The following is a 23,084-nucleotide window of genomic DNA, read 5'->3' as shown; positions in this document are numbered from 1 at the left end:
AAAATCCTTAACCCACGTAAAACTTAAATAAAGTTAAGTTAAATAAAAGGATATAAAAAAAATGTAACGAAAAAAGTGGATTAAAACTGGATAAGAGTTCGGTTCAAGACGGAGCTTCCGACAGGTGGCTACAGACGCCAACGCATGCGCAGAGTGCAGATTACGTCAGCAAAGAAACAACAAAGGAGCACTCCTACCTTTACTACAGTGCTTCTCGATACCTCTTGAAAACAATTTCTTTGTATATTTTTTTGAAAAGGAATATGTTTGGGCATTGTTTTAGGTTCTCATTTAGTTTATTCCACAATGTCTATGAAGATTCTCAGTCATCCAGGTCATAGTTATCAACAAGGGTTGCCCTTGATTTTAACCTTCGTTGGATTTATTCCACGATGTAACTGCGCAAATTGATAAACATAATCTTTTCCTTGTTGTTCTAAACCTATTAGTCTTAAAATTCCCCCTTCCCCTTAAATCGTTCCCTCTCTCCCTCTCAGAGAACATCTTTTGTATATTCCCAGGCAATAGGCTAGGTAGTTAATGTTGATAAGTGCTTCCCCAAACCTCTACACAGTAATTCAAATAAGGTAATAATAGTGAATAGTACATGATGTGAAGTGATTTAAGATCCAGAGATCCATGTGCTTAGCTCTTGCTAGGACTGCAATACTTCTGGACAGTTTGGTTTTGATGTGTTTTATGTGAGGCTTCCAGCAAATCTTGTCATCTATGATCACTCCAAGGAATTTATTTTCATGTACTCTTTCTATGTTAACACCCTCTATCTGTATCTGTGCTTGATGATTTGACTTACAGTTTCCGAATACCATAAATGTAGTTCTATTTATTTATAACCATTGTTTTATTTTCTTGAATTCTGAAGTGATTAATTCCAAGAGTTTCTGTAAGCTATCCCCTGAACCAAATATGTTTGTATCATCTGCAAATCATACAAAATTCAATACTTCAGATACTTTACAAATATCATTGATATATAATGAAAATAACTTTGGTCCCAACACTGAACCCTGGGGGACACCACAAGCCATGCCGAGACAAGAAGATGAAGTACGAATGAAAAAGTTTCACCAGGCAGGAAGATGAATAATCTCCCATCTTCACAAATTGTTGTCCGTCTCTCAGATAACTACTTACCCAGTTTAGAACTACCCCCCTGATTCTGATTCGTTCCAGTTTACTGATTAATATTTCATGATTTATTGTGTCAATATATTTGTTTAAAACAAAACTACAATTTGTGGAATTACCAGGGTTTAAGTACTGCTGCTGCTGCTACTACTACTACTCATAGACTGTGCTACTACTAATAATACTACCACTACTGCTACTACTAATAATAATAAAGTTTACTTGTAGGCCTATAGCACTTCTTAAAAACAATGTTACAAAATGCTTTACAAAAAACAAACAATAAAAAGATAGATAAAGGAATATGGTACTATGTTCCACTAAACTATCCCTTTATTTGATTTTGAGACTGCAGGGCCCTGTTGAGACACCATCATCCCTTTAGATTCACAAATAGACTTATGTGTCATTAGGTGTGCTGGCCAGGTAACATGCAGCCAGAAGCACAGGAGTTAGAGACATATACAGTAAATATGCACAGAAGACAGACACATGCATCCCACAGAGTATCTGTGACTGTGATTATACTGCTGCAAGAAGCAGTGTGTTCTGTTAACAGTCATGTCCTCATCTTAAATCTACAGTATAAAGAGATCCATACAAGGCTTTCATGTTGACATGGTTTCTGTGGTAACTAGAGCGATCTGTGTGTGTGTGTGTGTGTGTGTGTGTGTGTGTGTGTGTGTGTGTGTGTGTGTGTGTTTGTGTGTGCGCTGACAATTGAATGTGGGCCAGGAAGCACTGCAGAGCTGCTGACACAGCATACAAACAGAAACACATACACACACACACACGCGCGCGGACGCTGTGTGTAAAATAGTTGTCATTTGCATGAACGCACACACTCAAACATGGATTTCCAACAAAGATGATTTCACAGTTGGAGAGCTTTGTATTTGTGTTTTACCTGAGACTGTGCATTGACGTTGGCATTGTGGGTGACGAGTTCCTTCACCACTTCTGTCTGGCCAGCAAGGGAAGCTATGTGGAGGGCTGTGTTTCCTTTCTGTTTTGAAAGAAATTAAAAACATTTTAAATTAAATAAAACTTAAAGAATGATTATCCACCAAAGTAAGACGAAGAATATATGGAATTAAAATTCATTTATACTACCTTTCTTGATGTTTCACCATCAATTTATTTTTGACATCACTAAAGCTCAGAATCATGCACCAAGATGGTTCTTACGTTCGTGGAACATAGATGCCCTCCTCTATCTATTCATAAAAACATATTCTATTTGTGTAATTAAAAACTTTGGACATATAAAAGTAGGGATGCACCGAAGTGAAAATTCTTGGCCGAAGTTGAATCTGAATGTAATGAAAAAATTTGCAGAATACCGAAGTACATTCACATTTTTATTATATATATATATATATATGTATATATTTTACCCTTGCATAAATTAAATAGTCAAAATGTGCTTTTTACTCAGGGTTTCCCACAGGAGCTGGAGAGACTATGTTACACACACACATATGTTTTATAATTTCTGTGAATATAATCCACTTAATCTTATTTCCATCCTGTATAGACACCTTATTTTGAAAACCGGACGTTGTCACAAGTCCGACCCAATTTGATAAATAATGTTGTATGTGATACTGAGTAACATGAAGATAGCCTCTCTTTAGGTATTACTCTCATACTGCAACACTTGTCTTTGTAAAGAGAGAAAATGACAGGATAAAGTCTCTAACATGCCTGTCAGCTCGCTCTGGTCCGTTTCAGTGGACTTACCAAAAAGGCTTGAATATGTGTGCACTCCAAATTTAGGTGCGGCTAGCTTAATCGCCTTCTCAGAAACGAGTGACAGAAACACTCGGGGTCTGACCGTTTGTTGCCTTTTCTAAGAAGTCAGCCACAGATGGAGTGGATGTGCTAGGAGACAATTCAGCAGAACTGTGTTTGCAAAAGGCGATATTTGCGTCTTTCTCGGACACTTAAAATGCATCCACACTGCCGACATGTCAGCGTAATTGTTTTGTAAAATTTCTTCGGTCTTTTGACTTATTAGGTCGAACACCAAAAGTGCTTTTTTTGCTATTTCGGCAGATTAATTTTGGTGGCTGAATATTTGGTGCATCCCTATATTAAAGTCAGGGTATTATTTTGTTAATCTTTATACAATTGAGACATTATTATGAAAGAGAGATAGACAGGGAGTGAGAGTCAACAAGTATAGAAAGAGAAAAATTGATAATGAGAAAATAAGTACAATCTTGTTGCATGTTGAAAAAGTGAGGTATGAGAGCGAGTTGCTTAATACTGAACCTCTAATGGATGCACCTGTTGTGTATATGTCAGCTATAACAGCTAAGTAGCAGCTGTTGCCATGTTGTCATTCCTGCTGCCACTGGAACCTCCACATTTACACCCCCCTCATTCCCGAATCTGAAGTGCTGTATCTCCGTGTACACATATGTAATGATAGCCTATACATTTTTAGTCGCCAGAACATAACTTACTCTTTCGACCAAACAGAATAAAATCAGAATTTGCCAGCAGTTTCCTCTCATGGATGGAGTTAATATGCAGCAGAGATGCACAAACTGGGGCTTCAACTTCTGCTTCCCTTACAGTCAGTGTGTTCATATGCAATCAAACCTGCATCAACAAGCTATTAACACAACACTGACATATCATCTTATAAAGTTGATATGGTGAGATTGGTAGCAAACAGTTGCCTATTTACACATCCAGCAGACATGAAGCGACATTAGCATTTATTTGGAGTTGTGTCCACCTGATGTTAGTCCAATTTTCACTCTGCTTTTGCAGCTCTATTTTCCTCCTGAGGGATATATCTGGCTCTTTAGTTGCTAAATACCCTGCTGTGTTCACCGTCATTTAGCCTACCGTTATTAGCATACAGTTTTGTCAGTTAAGGTTTAAGGGTATATTGTGTTAATTTTGTGAAATGTAATTGTAAATCTTCTTTATCTACATCATTAAAGTGTCTAGCTTACATTAGCCTTCTTGCTTAGCTAATTCTGTTAGTTCAGTTACAGTAGAAATTGATGTCTACATAAGAATTAGTTTGTGTGGTGCAACCCATTTTAATTTAGTGATGGGCAAATCTCCCCCGTTCTAACTAGGCTAAATTTGACCCTACGAAGAGCTGCTGCAACCGACTCCAGAAGAGAAACTAGCAAGCGATGCAATTGCTTTTTCACTTGATCGATTACTGTGTGGAATTACCCTATCACTACTGGTTCCAGTAGAGAGTTTTACTGTCACATAATTTAAATACACCACCCAGCCACAAAACATTAAGTGAGAAACACTGTCATGCACATGACAAGACCGACTATTTCCTTTTACTAAATCAGTTCACTCAACGTCTCTGCTAACACACAGCCATTCATCTCCTTTAGTGCTGCTTAAGCAATGTGACTTTGGGAAGGAGCTGACAAAGCAAACTACAGTAGGCCTGTGTGTGTGTGTGTGTGTGTTTGTCTCTGTGTGTGAGACTCCTGCATGGCACACACCTTAGTAGCTGCATCCACATTGGCACCATGCTTGATGAGCTCAGCCACCACTTCCACATGGCCCTCCTTCGAGGCCAGATGGAGAGCATTCAGGCCATTCTGAAGAGAAAGTAAAGAGAGAGATTTCAAATTAAGGGCATATATTCAGCCCTTCATGAACCCTTATAGTATTAGCCTAGCATCATTCTATATTTTTGTTATTGTTGACACTCCAATGAAAAGACCAAAACTAACAATGTGTTAGTCCGCCTCTTAATACTGTCTGACTTCTTTGACCTGTCTGTGCCTCTCAGCCCCAAGCCCATTGGTGAATACTGAAAAGTACAATCTTCAAAAGGTTCCATGAGTTTAATCTTGTTTAAAGTAAGTAAGTTTTTTTGCAAACCAGAGTATTTAAATAAAAACAACTAAATTACTTTTTTAAACCAGCAAATGCAGAGGAATAGAGGAGCATTTGTTCATATATTTGTTCGGGATTATTTTTAGCAGTGGCTTAATACACATTTAGTGTATGTGGGTTTGAGTCAAACTAAACTGCAGTGTGTGTTGAAGTGTGTGGTTTTGAAGGAATGCAACAGTGTGACTCACTGGTGTGTTTTAATAGTTTTTTGGAAAACAATGGAGCTATATGGAATAAGAAGTAGCCTAAGATATATTTGGCTTTGGATACACAAACTGCTTGTTAGTCTGATTAATTAATTGTTGGTTTTGTTTTTTTTTGTTTTTTTTACAGGATTTCTTGACAAGAAGAAAATGTAGAATATTTTCCTTTAAAGCATTACTTCAAAACATTTTCAACAGCAGATGAACTTGGTATCCACCGGGGCTGCCCATATACAGTGATACTCTGTCTGCTGTCCAGACTCCACAAGAACAAGACTACTGCCATGCTAGCAGCTGTGTGAAGCTGGTGGTGCTTTGAGCTAGACGCTAACATCAGCATGCTAACATTCTGATGTTACACAACATAATGTTTACTAATATATATATATAAAGATCTCTAACTTAACGCCAACCCAACACAGATTACTACTAAGTGGAAGTACACTGATTGTGTGTTAGCACAGGTGTTAGCTCACCTGATTGCAAATATTGATGTCGACTCCATTCTTCAGGTAGTCCAAAGCTTTTTCTAGGTTCCCGGCCCGAGCTGATCGCAGATAGCAGGCATTTACATCAGTCTGCAGGAAGACAGAGAGAGAGGAACAGGTTGGTTTGTCATCTTAACTTCACTGACGAGAGAGATTACTGCAGGTACACGAGAACCAGGGAAAACTGCTGGCCTGTAAAATAAATAAATCTATCTAATAAACAATTACAAATGTAATTAAAAAATACAGAACAAAATAGTAAACCTTTTGCAGTATCTATGAGCACAGAAAAAATTAATTATGAATTATTTAAAAACAGCAATAACATATTTCTTTTATAACACAGATTATTCTAGGCTATTTATTATTTTGGAAATACATAAAAATATTGCAGCATTAGCCAGGAGCTATTATTTATGTGTCATAGCATCCACATGAATCCCTGCAGTAAGAGATAAGTTGAATAAATCCTTCAAGGCTTGTATGTTATTAGATGAAAAAAATAGGGTAAATTGTGTATGGCAAGCCCTTTAGGAGAGCAAAGAAGCTGAATAAGAGCCAAAACAAGTAAACATTTGAAGGTTTGAGGGTGAAAGTAATAAATAATAAAAGTCCAAAAACATCATGCCAGCTTGTTTAAACAGCCCAACGCCAGGCCAAGACTAACCAGCCTGCCAAATCCAAGCCTCCTTATTTCTGATGGTGTTCTATTCGAGCATCTTTTTAGGAGAATAATAACTATAACTGAAAATATCTCCACCATTTAAGGTTGGGCAGCCCAGGCTGTATGTAGCCTGAGAGGCAAGACACAGGACACAGGGAGGGGGGGATTCTGAGAAGTGAGGGGTACATGCCCCCCACTGAATTAACGACTCATGAAGAAAATGACAACTGAAACTGGGGGCTGTCAGCACCCAAAATGACTGTTTCTGAACACTGTATAGCGTTTTTCTCAAAAGGCAGTGTAACTGGGTCAAATAAACACAGTTAATGCTAAAATCTACTGCATGCACCAGCCTCCATGACTAACTGTTTTTTCTCAGGGGAGCATTAGCAACAGAGACTTAGCAATCTGCAGTTAGCCCGTCACAACTGAAGACACGTACCAATATCAAGCCGTGCTGAGGACTTTGCATGAGGGAACTAAAAATGCTATGTGTGCATGTGTATGTTTGTGTCAACTCGTGTGTGAGGATTTCAGGGTGTGGCTGAGTGTAGGAGTGGGTGAATGCAGGGGGTTTGTGTAGAAAGAGAAACAGAGCGTACATCAGTGGTGGTGGGATGTTGATGCAGAATGACATGAGTGTGTGGAGGGAAGACAAACAGGCAGGCAGGCAGGCAGTCAGTCAGTGTGTCTCCAATTTCATGATTGCAGTGCAGTGCTACAGTCTGCCACACCCATGTAGTCGACAGATGCCCACACAGTACACACGATAAGCTCTCTCCAATTACCCTTCGTTCGTGTGCCTATTAACCCTTCATTATTCTCTAGGAAGCTTATACACACAAAAAAGGCATTATAGAGTTAGTAACAGCCTGAAGGTTTAATATCAGGTGCAATATGCTCTTAGTTTTGCAGCTGGGCTCATTCATAAAACCCACTTTCACACACAAACTTTGTATTTCATGCAGGATACTGAACTGAAGTTTCTTCATGAAACCCATGAAAAGGTAATTCACCAAACTATGATCACATTCAACTATTACTAACATTGGTACAGTTGATAGTAATACAATAGTATATCAGTTTGACTGAAAACGACTAAACTGTGTCCTCTTAATGCCTGGACTGGAGAGGCCCGGTGTTGATCAAAATGCTGTGTCAAGTTTGTTTTGCCCCAGATTCTGCCTCTTAGGCAAAACACATGCTGGCCTAACGTCTGAGTGGAGGTTGTTGGGGCCTTACGCAGCTTGTAAGGAAGACTAGACATTACTCAGGGATTAAAAAGTCCCCCCAATTCCTCTGCATTTGCTGATGTAAAAATAATTTAGTTTTTATTTATAAATAATTCTAAAAAGAGGTTGGAACCAATCATCAGTGAAACACAATGCAGTAAAATACAGTGCTCTTTGTAGCAAGAAAGAAATCGAACATTATTTATTGAGTTTAAAGGTTCAACATTGACACTGGAAAACTGGCAGTTTGATTTTTTTTCATGTAAAATCAAAAAGTATCAGGTCTCTCAAGGAAAAGGGTTGTTATTGGATTGGTTCATTATAATTAAGTTTTTTGTATACTAACATTACTACATAAACCATCATAACCAATGCAATCATAATTATTAACTAGATTTTATAAATAAAGAAAATAATGCAATGTAATACTTTTTATTGTATTATATTGTAGTACTTGTTTTTGTTGTTTTTGCAAGAACATCTGACTTCATTGTGTCCATCCCACTTCTGAAACCAAACTTACGCCTTTGGAAGAGTCATAGAGTTAAGGAAACAGACTCAGAAAAGTCGATTACACAGCAATATCTACAGTTTGCTAACACTAGCTACAGTAACACTGGATGGTCATATCAGACCAAGTAAGGCTGTAGCAGCAAAACCTCTGGGTGCAATGAATCAAGCAAGGGTGTGTTTCAGTGCTTCTGAATTCAACTTTTCATTTTTAAGAGGAAGAATGTTATTTCTTCTTTATAAATTTACATAGTCTAGCATTAATACTGTAGATATCAAAAGCCAGCGAGCCATTCATTACAAACTTGTGCTATGCAAACTGATATATGCCAATATTTCATGCATGATGCAAAGCACATCTTGGATATTATATTTCCATTTAAATGGAATAGTGCAGCTATGAAAACATGGAGTCTTGGAATTGAATATTTGATATCAGTCAGTCAGTTAGATGAAAAACTATTCTGGAAAGTTAACAGTAATTTTATGTAACCACATAAGACAGACTAAAATTATACAAGCATGGTAGCCAAATAGAAATGAATTAAACTGCCAAACTATTTAGATCAGGTATTTGTTTTTTTCCTGAATGATCCAGGTTTCCCATTTAGTTTTAAAAACATCAACAACATATGACAAGTTGTGACAATGGATTTCCACGTTGAAGATTAAGAGTAGCATAGGCTTTGTCTGTTATTTAAAGAATAGTCTTGTGTTACATTCATTCTCATCATGCTCACTGCACCATGATCTTTGTTATTGTAGACAGACTGTAGGCTAAAGCTGATTGCTGAGCTCATTTCCCACTTAGAGAATGGATCTTATCCGAGTTCATCACCACGCGTCCACAAACACGGGGTGTTTTTGGTGTCAGCATCCATTCAGTGGGGCAGAGACTAAGGGGCTTACCGGACATCAGGCTGCGACCACGACATCAGACACACGCATAGAAGTTGACTGACTGCTACTGCGAGCACTTTACAAACCTCTCAAATACAGTTTATTATTACTATTATTATAACTTTTATTGCATTGAAGCCTTTGAACATGTTTTTGAATCGTGTTACTTCATTAATGCAGTATCATTACATCCTTATTTCTGGTCTGACCTTGCTGAACCTAGACAAATCACACCAATAAACTGAACACACAAACACTGAAAATCACCAAACAAAACAGAAACCACCTCACCAAACACTGACAGTTTACTGTCACAACTTAAATACTATAGAGCAGTGTTTTGGTCTCCTGATGAAGGATGAAGTTTTCCCTTTCATTGTTTACATCAAAACCTTTACATGGTTTTCATATATCTACTGTGGATACCAATGTAAAAGCTCATGGAATTCCCAATAAACATGACTTTGAATAATCTAATACTGCCTGTAAAAAATCTACCGACTCACACAACTGAATAATATAATTCCCTTTATTTCAATGAAACAAATAGCCTATCCCTTGAATTCAAACTGCTTTAACACCATGTCTTTAGACTCTTTGACCAAAACAGATGCAGAACTTTCATTCAACCATAAATTGAGCAGATCTGTTTATCATATGTGGATAACCTATATATTACGTCTTTAGTCTTGTTTCTGTTTGCAGTGTACCCATTTATGTACAGACAATTTTCATTGGATTATTTTAATATTGAGGTGAAGTTAAAAAAGCGATGATTCTCTGGCAAGTTCTGGAGTTAAAAGGAGCATCTTTTTTATGATTATGATGGACTTTTATTCAAAATAGCCATCAGAGATAATGGTATTGTCAAGAAGTGTGGGTCACACCCAATCTAAACATACGCCTAAAGTGTCTCTGTGATCAGATTTGACTCCAAGAAGACGAAGAATTACAGCAATCATATGCCAAAAAGTACCTTAATTGCCTCCATGAGCTGTGTGTCACATCACTGCTGCAATTGCTGCCCGTGTTGATAAGGGGCAAAATTCGCAACGAAACTACACCTTAGTTTAGTGTTTCTTCAACACAGCCATGTGCCTGTCCCTTTCACCTCACACAGTATGTTTACCTCCCGTCTCTCTAAAAGGCTAAGCTACTATTAACCCCTGTATCACATGACCCTGTGTAGCACATATTACCACATCGCATCAAATCATAGCAAATAAATCATCCTGTTTAAAAACATAAATAAGTGTAATGTTTACCACGTACAGGTGCAGATCACATATGTGCTGCGTTTCATAAATATGACCCTCAATATCAACATGCAAATGGTCATTAAGCCAGGCTTAGTAACAAGCTACAAAAGTAGTGGAAAAAGGAAAAGTATTATTCAAAGTTTCTTTTCAAATATAAAACATGTCCTGAGGATTGTTTCTGTCACTGTTTCATGAAAGCAGTACACCCTGAGAGGCAGTTCATTGTCCCTGTTAATCCCTGTAAGGCACAATGCCAAGCCTTTTAAGTTAAATGTGGCACAAGGCTCGGCTTCTCATAACTCAGAATTCTAGTTCAAAGGATTTCCCTCTTAGAAAGTACTTTGGCTGAAGCGCACTGAAGTCCAGTTGAGTATCTCCCAGTTTTGTAAACATGACACGAATAGCTGCACTTGTACACTTGTTAAAATCTATTATTCATTGTTACATAACAGACAAAAGATATAATTGACAATATCTTTGTGTCACTTTTTTATGTTTGTCGTAGCTGTTATTTGAACGATCAGGTCTTGGAAGGTTATCCTCTTTAAACATAGTTTCTGGCTGCATTTACAACACAAATGCACAGCTTGATGTACTACAACAAAAATGTAAAACACAGACATCCTCCTAGAGTATGACTGAACTGATATAAAAGTAAATGCAAACTTATACTTATACCACTACATCCAGAGATAAAAAAGGTTCATGAACCTGTAGCATGTCTGTCAGATAAATGCTTTACAACAGTAGCACCATTTTCACAGGCCTGTGTGAGAGATTAAAGTCTTGTCTGGTTACTCCGCTGAAAACAAAACCCATATGTACTGTATATTATATTGTCTCAAAAAAAGAAAACATTAAGATATGAGCAGATAAAGAGTGAAAAAAAAGCTTAGCATGGCATGACTGAGTGTGTTGAGTAACAGACAGTACAGTACATGCATGTAGATGTGCACACAGGAATGTCACTGAGCTCATGGATGCCACCCGACTACAGAATTAGAATCAATAAAAAATGTCTCTTATTCAAGTGAATGTTCACGCCTGCAAATCCTGCCATTAACTTCCACTTTATTCACTATCAGGCCCCTCAGGTTGCTCCTGATCTAGTGCTGTGCCACATTGGTAAGGTGTGAGCCAAGAATGCAGTAGTCACTATGTTGTTTATTACACTATTCCTGTGTCCACATTAGAGCTGTAACGATGAAACAATTCATGGATTAGAGGATTGACAGAAAATTATTCTGCTACTCTAAATGATGATGGAAAAATCTTTTATGTCTAACATTCACTGGTTCTAGCCTTTTATTCATCTCATGAAATACTGTGGTAAACTGAATGTCTGGGTTTTAGTGTTAGACAAAATAAGCTATTTAGAGATGGCAACATGGGCTTTTCACTATTTTCTGATGTTTTAACCAAACATTTATGACACTATATTTGATAATGAATATAGTTATATATAGTGAATATAGCCCATGTCCACATTATGGCTTGATACAAAATATTGAACAGAAGTGTGATCTGAAAATATGTGGATAGGATACTTACAAAAAACAAAACAATTGTTTTTTTTGATTGATTTAGTGGCAGCAGACTGACTCAGATAAATTAACTGAGAAAAAAATATATTGTACATTATATTATTTATATTAATATTGTAAAAAAGTTTTCTAACCGACGAGTTCATTACCTAATTTTCATCTCTGCAAAACAGATTATGTTTTCTCTCTTTTTTGACTGTGTATCTGTGAAAAAGATGTTGAAAAAGCTGGACTTTGGCCAACTAACATTATAAATGTATTTGTTGGTGACCAAATCAACACAGATACTAAAGACTCAAAATTCTAATTTTAATTTTAGATGATTGAGAAATCAGTTCAACGGGTAATTTCTTTATTGATGTCTTGCGGTTGTAGCAGCAGAGTGGAAACTTGTTCTGCATTGGCTAAGTGTCATTCCAGTGTAACTTTATTTATCCACGAGAGATATGTAAAGAATGCTACAGTCACTCTTTTTTCAGATCGCGCTGCTTCACACTCATACAGTTACACACATTCCAACATGGGAGCTGCCCCCTTCCAACCAACGACGACACTGAGGGACGAGAGGGCGTCAGTCAGACATATCACCAGCTAGCTTTTCTGTACCGTTACATTTAACAGAAACACCTATTTACTGAAAGATTATTTAAAGCCATACAACAATACAGTACATTAGATTTAAGTCATCCTACTTGATCTGATAAAAAAAAAAAAATTCCAGCTAATATGTGAGTTGATACCTCATTAAATACCATTAAACTGCAGCTTGGGTCCTGCGGTAAGCCAATCAAGAGCTAGCATATACTGCATTCTGTATATCACATATCATCAGGTTAAAGGGGCTGATGAAGGGCTTTGTTTCTACAACACTATGTGGATGTGACGTAATGAAAAAATTAACTAATTAAAAATGGCAATTTCTAATGTCAATCCCTCTCCTCTTCTGTTATTCTTTAATTCTCCTGTTTTGCTCTTTTATCCCCGTTTTCGAAAAACACAAACAGAGCATGCGCCACTGTCCAAGGTCAGGTGCTCCCACTCACAACACTGCAACATGAAACGGTATCCACAGAACACTGAATGTGTATACAGGCTCATACGTACATAATCAGCAGGAATTTATAAATGTACAATCACTGTCAAGCAGTTGGGAATGCAAACAGGCATTTACACACACACACACACACACACACACACACACACACATACTGCAGCAGAGTGGTGCAGCAGAGTTGCCACTGCGACCTGTCCCATCAACGACCCCCCCCCCCCCAAACCTATAACGTTCCACCACATCCGACAATGTCCCATCTCTGGACGGTCAACCATAACATCACTAAATCTTTCTGGCTATAAATTCCCCAATCTTGTTAGCATTAATGCAATGTAGCAGGAGAGAGGAGGTTAAGTCTGTTTACAGTCAGTCAGCTGAATGACTTTACAGTAAAGTACAGACAGTAAAGACTTACTTCTGCCAAATAGTCTGCTGCCTCCTCCACTGCCATGTTTCTCAGCCCGCAGCTGAAAGTGTGAAACCTGAGCACTCAATTACTGTAGCTGCTAGCCCTATAGCTTGGAAGCTAGGGAGAGAGGGATGGGGGCAAGAGAGGAGAAGGGACCAGGAGGGGCGGTCTGTGTGAGAGGGAGGAAGGGAGGGAGAGAGAGGGTGAGGGAAAGACAGAGAGTGAAAGAGTGTGAATGGGATAAAGACAGAGAGAGAGAGGGGCATTATGTCACAGCTAAAAATACCTGGCTTGCAGTGAGAAACGAGGAGGAGGAGGGGTGAGGGAGTGGTGAGGGAGGGAGGGGGCAGAAGAGTTCCAGGGTTAATCTCAAACCAACCCTCAATGGGACAACAAGGGATCAGAGGACAATGCATTGCTCAGAGCGTATGTGAGTGTGTGTGTGTGTGCATGCAAGCCACTGCCACTTGTTAAAGGCAGACTATAAAAAAATTAAAGTCCTTTCTAGTTCAGGCTACTAAGTCATTTTACTTCATTAAAGAAGGAAACATTGTCCTTTTCACTCTACTAGATTTATCTGACAGCTCTCGTTACTAGTTGCTTTTCAGATTAAGATTTTAGTTCCCAACCTTTTTGGCTTGTGCTTCCCTACAAAAGTCACTGCGTAGTTGAGGACCCTTTCAGATAAGTTATTCCATCAAAGAGACATTCAGCCTCTAAACTTTGTTGGAGTTGGGGTCATGGCACCCACTCTAATGGCAATTGGAGTTGAAACAATCAATGCATTAATCAATCGAAAAATCAAAATCAATCATCAAATGCAAAAATGCTGAACATTTGCTGATTCCAGCCTTTCAAATTTAAAATGATTGTAAATTTAATATAAAAATGTGGACTTTTGGTCAGAAATTGAGGGAGTACATTTTAAAATATTTTCTGACACATTAATAGTATCTCCAGTTGTGTGTTTGTGTGCACGAAACCTGCTTAGGGAATCGCAGCCTGACTTACCATATCTAAATCCACCATCTCCTACATCCACTGAGTTGTGCCGGTGGTTGCATGGTGAACACAGAAGCCACTGCACCTATAATAATCTCCAGTCAAAAAGCTTGGTCGTCAAGAATTGCCTCCTTATCTACTCACACTAGAAGGCATTTGTGGACACCCTCCTGTAACTCCAAGACTACTGTGAAAGTAAAACCTACAATATACTCAAACTATTCTCTTCTACATTTTCTTCTACATAGCAGAGACAACTAGCTGGTCCAAAAAATCAGGGTGATTCATACACACAATATTTCACACAAACACCGATAAGGACTTCAGGGCCAAGAGCCCAGGAGACAGATTAGCAGGATTTGGATGGTTCCTCGGTTATTAAAGAGGCAAACAGCATTGAAAAAAAGCATCAGGATCACAGTACACCTAACAAGCCCTCCCAATTAAACGACAAAATACTTCGTTTGTAATTGCCCTTCAAAAAGACACACAGATGTCCTGTGAATTCACTATCTGACAGTAGACAGTAAATTGAGTGAACACATGAGATATTAATCAGTGAGTTTCAGAGTGGATGGTAGGTGGACTTTGTAACAGTTACAGAGAGCCAGGCTAGCTGTTTCCTGTTGCTTAACCTACCTAATATATAACCTACAATATAATAAAACTCTCTCATTTACAGTTCTGGGTCTTTCCATTAATAGAGGTTATTTTAAAATTACATAACAACAAACAAAGACAAGAACTGTTTAGAAATACTACTGATTGCTGTGTATTTGGTGTACTAACTGACAGTTGAGGGAGATAAATAGAGGGAGAAAATCAACACTGTGTTACTTATTGCAAGAGGGAAAACACTGGGAAAATACTGGGTGTTGCAACAGGCAGAGGAGCACTAATATAAAAGGATCTGTTTATGTTGGAAAACATATCTTTTCTTACAGGTAAGTTCATACTTGGTCCTATCAAACTTTAAACTGCTCTTATTTGAATGAATTTTATAGAAACTTTTAAATGCTTAAAACGTGCCTTTGCTTTGTTTCCAGGATTGCCACACTGCCTCTGGTAAAAAAAAATAAAAATGATGGTATGTAATGCAACAACATGGGAGCCAATGGTACATTAAATGTGCTTGTACAGGGGTTTGTCTTTGTGTGTAGGTTTGGGGTGGAAACCACTCTAACTTTCAGAATGGCCATTAGGACCACCATTTCACAGTCCGATTATATTGGCCAAAACAAAACTCTCTCATTATAGAGTAATTCACATCTCATTAAATATAATTTACTTACTCAAAAGACCTGTTTTAATATGTCAAGACGTAAAATACTTTCAGTGCAACTTCTTCAAAACTATAAATGCAGAGCTTATAGTATTTTTCAGTAGAGGCTATGTTGTGATAGGAGCTGCTTCTTATGGAAATTGTTCACTATTGAGATAATAACAGTAATAAACAATACTTGCATTACATTTGTATATTGACCCAGACATAGTTTAGCTCTGAAACAGTTCATAGATTACTGACTGATCGATCAACAGAACACCAATTGTGCAGGTTAGTTGATAGCATCGTATGGAGCTGCTTGGCTAGCCACCAGTTTGTAGCCTCTAATCCCAACAAAATTTACTCATTTGAGCAAATTTCTCAGACTTTGCAAAGCTTCCTTTTCAACCATGAAATACTTTATGCAACCATTTTAACATGTGTTACACTATACCCCAAGACCAGTAATGTGTAAACTCTGCAAAATTCCTCATTTAAAAAGATCCATTAGAATGGATTTTATAATGACTCAGAGATCATCAAATTGCATCTCTGTCACTTTCTTCTTCGGACTGAGAAACAACAGGAAAGTGGTAAGGTAATCAGATTAGCATAGTATGAGTCAGTCTACTACAGGACATGATCACTCATTACCAGAAAGTCTAAAAATAGGAAAAGGACAGATCTATTCATCGACACCTGATAGCCAAGTATGAACACTGGAATCAAATACAGTGGTACCGCAGCCTGACTCATGACTGTAACAGATTACAGGGTCAATGCAAGAAACAGCCACTTGTCCTGTTAAAGTCTTCTTGAGCTTGACACTGAATCCCCAGCTAATCACTTAATGTCGGTCAACCGTTCTGGTCAGACATGATAAATAAAGATACACTCACTATTGCTTTTAGAAACTTGGGAATAATACTCATGTATTCATGAAATCGGCTGCAGAACAAGAAGTGCTATTTAAAATGAGCTAAACTCAAGCTTACATGTAATGCTATGATAAATGTATTAAACTACAAGATGACAGTAAAATAGTGCAATTTTTCTTTACAAACCTTATTTTTGACTGAAATATCTTGTTTTTTCTCTTTGCGACAGCTCAGAGTTATGCTAGCAGTGCTGCTGCCAGTGGCAGCTCATCAGTCCCCTCTGCCCACAGACTGTAGTGACATCTACAGAGCCGGCTCAGGCCAGAACGGAGTATACACCATCTACCCAGCAGGCCCCACCTCTCCTGTGCAGGTTTACTGTGACATGAGCAAGGAAGGCGTCAATGATTCTACAGAAAAGTGGACAGTAAGGATGAAGGAACAAACCGTGTGCACCACTTTGTATCCATACCTCATCCACGTGTACCTTAGACGATTCTGGTAGACAAAACAGCTACCTAAATTTCATTCCATGAGTCTCTCCAACAGATCCTGACTAAAATGCTCAGACTTCACTCAGGCATTTTAAGTACCTACTCTATCAAATGCAAATTCCGAACGTAAGCTGTAGCTATGTATTTTTGTATTGTTTACTTTAGTTTTTTTATGGAGTCATGTTTCTGACTACCTGATAAATGTAACGCATGTATAGTCACTCTCCTTTTAGCTCTGTTTGGGTCTCCAACAACTGCTGAGAGAAAAATCTGGCTCTTTAGCGGCACAATACTAAACTTATCACTTTATCAGAACTGCAGAGCTTGTTGGAAAACCAAAACAATGAGCTGAAAGACACTAAAAACCCTGAGAACCTTTGGACAGATGAGAGCTGCAGAGTTGGGTTACAACTCATTGTGGGTTTGTCACTATAAGTGACACCTTTAACTTTCCACATTTGATCAATTGTTAATATAAAATGATGAATTAACAAAGCTTCAATTTGCCTTTCCTTGATAGTCCCCTTTTTTCTCTCTCCCTGTTTGTTGAACCTATTTCTAAAAACAAGGTCATTCAGCGAAGACAAGATGGCACAGTGAACTTCTACATGAAGTGGGATCACTATAAAACTGGATTTGGCAGCGCTGCTGGAGAGTACTGGCTGGGTACGACAGAAAGTATTTGCTTACTGACCATAATGAAAAAATACGACATTGTAAAATTAATTTTCAATTCTTTACGACATAAGTGTAGGCATCTCAGTACAGGAAATCTGTCTGATTTTATTATTAGGAACACTGCAAATGTAATAGCTAAATGTTTAACAGGCATGTTTTACAGGCATGGTATACATAGAGATTATGTTGCCATTGTATTGCTTGACATATTCAAGGTTAAGTCTAGGGCTGCAACTAACTATTTTTTGTCATTGTCGATTAAACTGCTGGATAGTTTCTCGATTCATCTATTAAGAATTTGGTCTATAAAATGTGAAAAACACTAATCACACTATCCTTACACCCAAGGTGATCTGCTTTAAATTGCTTGCCTAGTTCAAGTGAAACCCAAACATACATATCAATCATATAAAATACAGAAGACTAGAAAATCCCTGAACAGATCATGGTCCCTCCAAATTACAGTATCTCCAACTTTGATTTACACCAGTTTCTTTCGAATGATCACAGCTGCCTCATTGTTTCTCCTTCAGGCCTGGAGACAATGCACCTGCTGACCCAGGCCAAGAACTACGAGCTGAGGGTAGACATGGAAGACTTTGAGGGCCAGAGGGTCTTTGCAGATTATTCGTCCTTCTCTGTTGGTCCAGAGTCAGACGGATACAGGCTAAAGCTTGGAAGTTTCATCAAGGGAGCTGCCGGTAGAACATTTTCCTATATGGCAAATTATGACCATATTTTACCACTTGTTTTAAATCTATCAAAAATGTTAAAATGTCTTTGATTTTCGTTAAATCATGGTAAACATTGTCAGTGTTTCTTACTCTGGCTGTATGAACCAAATTAGTTACCATTAATCTGTGTTTTTTTTTTTTCCATTAGGAGATTCTCTAAGTATTCACAATGGACAGAAATTCACCACCACTGACAAAGATCAAGACACACATGTTTCAAACTGCGCCAGGATTTGTTTTGGAGGATTCTGGTATGAAGGGTGCTTTGCAGCTAACCCTAACGGGATCTACACCTGGGGATCTTCACCCCGTTTAGCTGGTATACACTGGAGCAATTTCAAAGGGCTTGAATACTCCCTAAAAACCATGATAATGAAGATCCGACCAGTTGCTGCATAAAAATTAAAGGGGATCTACTTCAGTGATAGTTTAGCTTATGTATCATAACCAGCAGTTATTTAGCAATGTAAAAACAGAAGCAAATAAAAGCAAACATTGATTCTATTTCACACTCAGAACTAAATACAGTTTTCAAAAGAACACATTTCATTTAGGATGGAGAAAAGAATCTAATTCCTTCCTCAGTCTGCAGGCTCGATAATGATCATAATAACCTCTTTTAGACAGGCAGCTAAGATCACGATAAGGCTGGTGATACATTTCTCTTGAGAACAAAACCAATTTAATTGATCCAACTGTGAATATTGTTTGATATATCTTTGATTATTCTGTGACCATAGAGCTATATTTTTATCCACTAACTATTAAAAACAGTGAGCCCTACCTTTACACTGGGTGACATACATGTGACAAACGCCTCCTGAAAACAGTCCCTAGCAAATGCATTATTTTCCCCAGTTTGAGAAAGGTTTGCTAAAAACCGCAATGAGCAGCTGTTTCAGGAAGAAACCTCATATTTTGACCTATTTTCTAAAGATTTAAGTCTTTGGTATGAATGAATGGGCTTGTTAAGTGTCACAAACAAGGTACAAGTGCTCAAGAATTGAGAGACAAACAAACAGTTAGTTTTGGTATTTGTCTGAAATAACAAAAATAGGGTGCAACATCAGCCTTCACCTTTAAGGAAAATCAGGGGCCGTCATAGAAATAAAACACTCTGAGCAGATTTTAACTGACAATGTGTGACACACAACTCACAGATACCGAAGAAAAATATGACCTCACATCAATTCTAGTAATGATCAATACAATAGAGTCATTTAGCACCAACCAGAGAACGTCTGAAAGCTGCTAACAAATTGGCAGTATGCATAAAATGTTTAACAAAATACATCAAGCTCTACAAGAAAAGAGTAAACCAAAACCAGTTCACAAAATGTAAAAAAGTAATTTTAACACAAAAAAAGAAAATTTTCCAGCTAAACACAAGAACATTGAGGCTTGGTATACTCCCATCATCACACAAAACCAGGAGTCTCTGCTATTTAAAAACTGGATAATGACATTGTAGAGGACAGATTATTTGTGGATGAAGAGTCAGGTTGAGTATTTCACCTGCAAAGCACTCCATGTTAAGTGTTCCCTCATTCCTCTGCAGCTAAAACCTCTTCCACAGCTTGGAGGTCTGCACTCTGCAAATCAGCTGATCCCCAAAGATTTACAGCATAACTGATCACACTGTTCTCTTTGAAATGTTGCATGTGGCTTATAATATATTATACAATAGTTTTGGATTGTTAACCCCAATAGTGGCTTTTCTTTGGCCGAGCTGTTGCCAAATATCATCAAATTTGATGATGTTTGAAAATATATACAGATATTCAAAAATCCAAAGATGACAAAAGAAAGTAGAGCTGCAACAATTAATTTCAATTAATTGTTTAGTCTATAAAATGTCAGAAAAAAAAGAAACGCCTAAAAGTACTCAGAGCCCAAAGTGACATCTTCACATTGCTCCTCAATTGGTTTTGAATTTACAATGATACTGTAAATTGAGAAAAGCAGTCTTCACTATTGAGAAGCTAAAACAAGAAAAATAACTGGCATACGTGCCTAATAAATGAACAAATGATAAAAAGACTTTTCCATTGTGAAGATTTGTGTTGCAGATTATTTTACTTGTTTTAGCTCTGAAAGAAAGGCAGAGGAATGTGTTTCTTGTCACTGCAGGTTCAGAAGGAGCCTCCACAGCATCAGAGCTAACCATGAGATTCAGACACTCATATCGCTCCCCCACACTGAGCCACACACACACACATACCAGTTTAATGATCCGCCTTTGGAGTTTTATGACATCTGTGAGGGGAGGGAGATGGGATAGGAGAGAGGGCGGTTGCCATGGCAACTGAAGCTCCTAAATTTGCAGCATCGCACTGGGTTCATCGAATGTTGTGGGATGGAAAGAACCATCTGGTGTGGGGTTGGGTCTGAAACCTCAATATGTTTTTGATACCAGCTGAAATATGTCCGTAGCACAAAGTACCGAAAACTGTCAAGTACTGAAATCCAGTATTGAATGTCTAGAAATCCGATCAAATAACAACGCTAAGAATCTGACCAGTGATTTAAATAAACATGAACATTTTATTTGTACTTGTACAGCTGTTTGTGTTTAGACAATTACTTCTTGAAAAAAAGGGTTTATAGTATATTCCTCAAAGTGAGGTATTGAGAAAATTATTGTTTTGGCACCAAAACTTTTGGATATTGGATCAGCACTAGTATTGAAAAATATCAGAAGTATTAAAGAATATCACCAAAAACGTTCAACTCTGTGTTCTGACTTATTGCTGTTTTCATTAGTTTTTTCCTTCATGAGATTTGAGAGCACACAGGGGAGCATGAGGAGATCAGCAGGAAAAGAAAAAAGTTTTTGTGGCTTCAATATCAAAGGAAAGGAAACCTCCATGTTAGCTCAGAGTGCATCTAGCAATCTTATAAGAATAAGGTCTGTAAAGGCCACTGTAATTTCTTCAATTCACTCATTTTATTTGACTAACTGTCTAAAACCTTGAGATATTTAGTTTATTGTCATATATGACAAAGAAAAACAGCAAATCACCACATTTGAGAAGCTGGGATCAAATAATTGTTGATATTTATAATAGCAACTAATCATTGCAGCTCTATTGTGTAATGATAAAAAGTCTTAAGTCTACAGCCAATCGTGTTATTAGGGAAATTAAACTATTTTGTAAGTACATGCACTATGGCCTACTCTATGTGTGTGTGTGTGTGTGTGTGTGTGTGTGTGTGTGTGTGTGTGTGTGTGTGTGTGTGTGTGTGTGTGTGTGTAAACATGTAAAGTAGTTTCACACCATTATCCACAATCACACAAACACGCTGCTGACAACCACATGTGGCACACACACAAGCTCTCAGATCGCCTGGTCACTGATCATTAATTTTCAGGTCGTATATCAGTCCCTAGTGGTCTCTCAGTAGTACTGCATCAACCGCAGCAAGAGAGAAAAGCCAGTAGTGTGCTGTCTGTGACTAAATGTAAACAGTAAGAACTGTCTGTCTCAGTTTGTTGTAAAGGAAGTAACAAAAGTCCACAGAAGTCATTTTAAATACAGAATAAATGCTGTTATTAATATTGTATCAAGAATTGGTTACATAAGATCGAGAGCTTTCCCTCATAGAAAAAGCCCATATCATTTGTTATTGTACATATTATGAGTGTGAGATAAGATTATGTGTGTGTGTGTGTGTGTGTGTGTGTGTGTGTGTGTGTGTGTGTGTGTGTGTGTGTGTGTGTGTGTGTGTGTGTGTGTGATTCTGCCTCTGACTGGCTGTTGAGTGCTGCAATCTGATTGGCTGCTTGACTACTGCAGTCTCAGTATTCTCACAGCACTTGAGAGGAGGATAAAAACACAGCGTACAAACTCCTCAACTCCTCTTTTCTGTCTTTTTTTCCCACATGTCATAGCCATTGTGTGTGAAAGACTCCAGATCTGTGATCTTTGATATATGTATGTCCTCTGCTGAATCAGAGTTTGGCCATATTTTTAGACTTATTTTAAGATGTTACTGTTCAGACATCAGACACGCATGGTGCGTCAGGAAGCCCTCCCTTCAACTATTTCTCATTGTCAGCTGCAGGGTCTGTCCCTCATTAGGTCTGTTTGTAATTGGCTAGCAGATCTGCTTCGCTCTGTACTCATTGGATGAAAGCCGGTGACGTTGGATTCTGTGCTGTCTATATGTGTATGGTAACTGTTAAGGTAGACATACTGGTCAGCCAACAGAGTAATCAGGGAACCAGACAGAAATGCCTAAAGACAGACATCGATCCTGTTGGCTCAGTCTCCTCAAAGCACACACTCTCATCCTGCATGGGTTCAGATCTGGGTGTCAAAAGCGAATGCTCAGTTTGAGTGTACTACTGCAAAAGACAAACACAATGAGGTCCAAAAGGAAGGAAAACAAGTAAGAAAGCAGGGAAGCATGAGCTACTGTAAGCACTGCTAGGTTAATCTCGTCTGACAGAGACAGAGCACTGGTCATGAATTAATTAACATCAGCACATCAAAAGCACACACAGCACACCAACAGGGATGTGCAGAGAGTGTTTGGTGCATGTGAACAACCCAACTGCCCTGCTATGCATACACAAAGAACTGTCTTCACGACATTTGCAACATCTAGATTGCCTCATTATACAGAGAAGTGACACAAAAAGACAAATAAAAAAGAATTCCATACCAGAGCCTGATTGAAACTGGGTTTCAGATGCCATATTCATATTTGAGAGTTTAATAAGTC

At 38.1% G+C, this 23,084-nt stretch overlaps 2 protein-coding genes across 2 annotated transcripts in view; one reads left to right on the top strand and one right to left on the bottom strand.

Annotated features, from left to right (window-relative positions):
- The window catches only part of LOC123982788 (ankyrin-3-like), a 97,992-nt gene extending 84,514 nt beyond the window's left edge, over positions 1–13,478 (bottom strand). Inside the window, exons 1-4 of the mRNA XM_046068624.1 lie at positions 13,313–13,478; positions 5,723–5,824; positions 4,644–4,742; positions 2,057–2,155 (exon numbers count right to left, since the gene is read on the bottom strand). Of these exons, the coding sequence (XP_045924580.1) occupies positions 2,057–2,155; positions 4,644–4,742; positions 5,723–5,824; positions 13,313–13,348 (336 nt within the window). The 5' untranslated portion in view covers positions 13,349–13,478. The remainder of the gene's footprint in view (positions 1–2,056; positions 2,156–4,643; positions 4,743–5,722; positions 5,825–13,312) is intronic.
- Positions 13,479–15,354: 1,876 nt separating this feature from the next.
- LOC123982793 (microfibril-associated glycoprotein 4-like) lies at positions 15,355–21,086 on the top strand. The gene is made up of 5 exons (XM_046068631.1): positions 15,355–15,395; positions 16,680–16,877; positions 17,514–17,610; positions 18,156–18,323; positions 18,505–21,086. Exons 1-5 carry the CDS (start codon positions 15,390–15,392, stop codon positions 18,753–18,755), a joined length of 720 nt encoding a protein of 239 aa, XP_045924587.1. The 5' UTR covers positions 15,355–15,389; the 3' UTR covers positions 18,756–21,086.
- The last annotated feature ends 1,998 nt before the right edge of the window (positions 21,087–23,084 follow it).

Source organism: Micropterus dolomieu, linkage group LG14 (assembly GCF_021292245.1).
Source record: "Micropterus dolomieu isolate WLL.071019.BEF.003 ecotype Adirondacks linkage group LG14, ASM2129224v1, whole genome shotgun sequence".
NCBI lineage: Eukaryota > Metazoa > Chordata > Actinopteri > Centrarchiformes > Centrarchidae > Micropterus > Micropterus dolomieu.
This window is presented reverse-complemented; position numbering and strand designations above follow the sequence as displayed.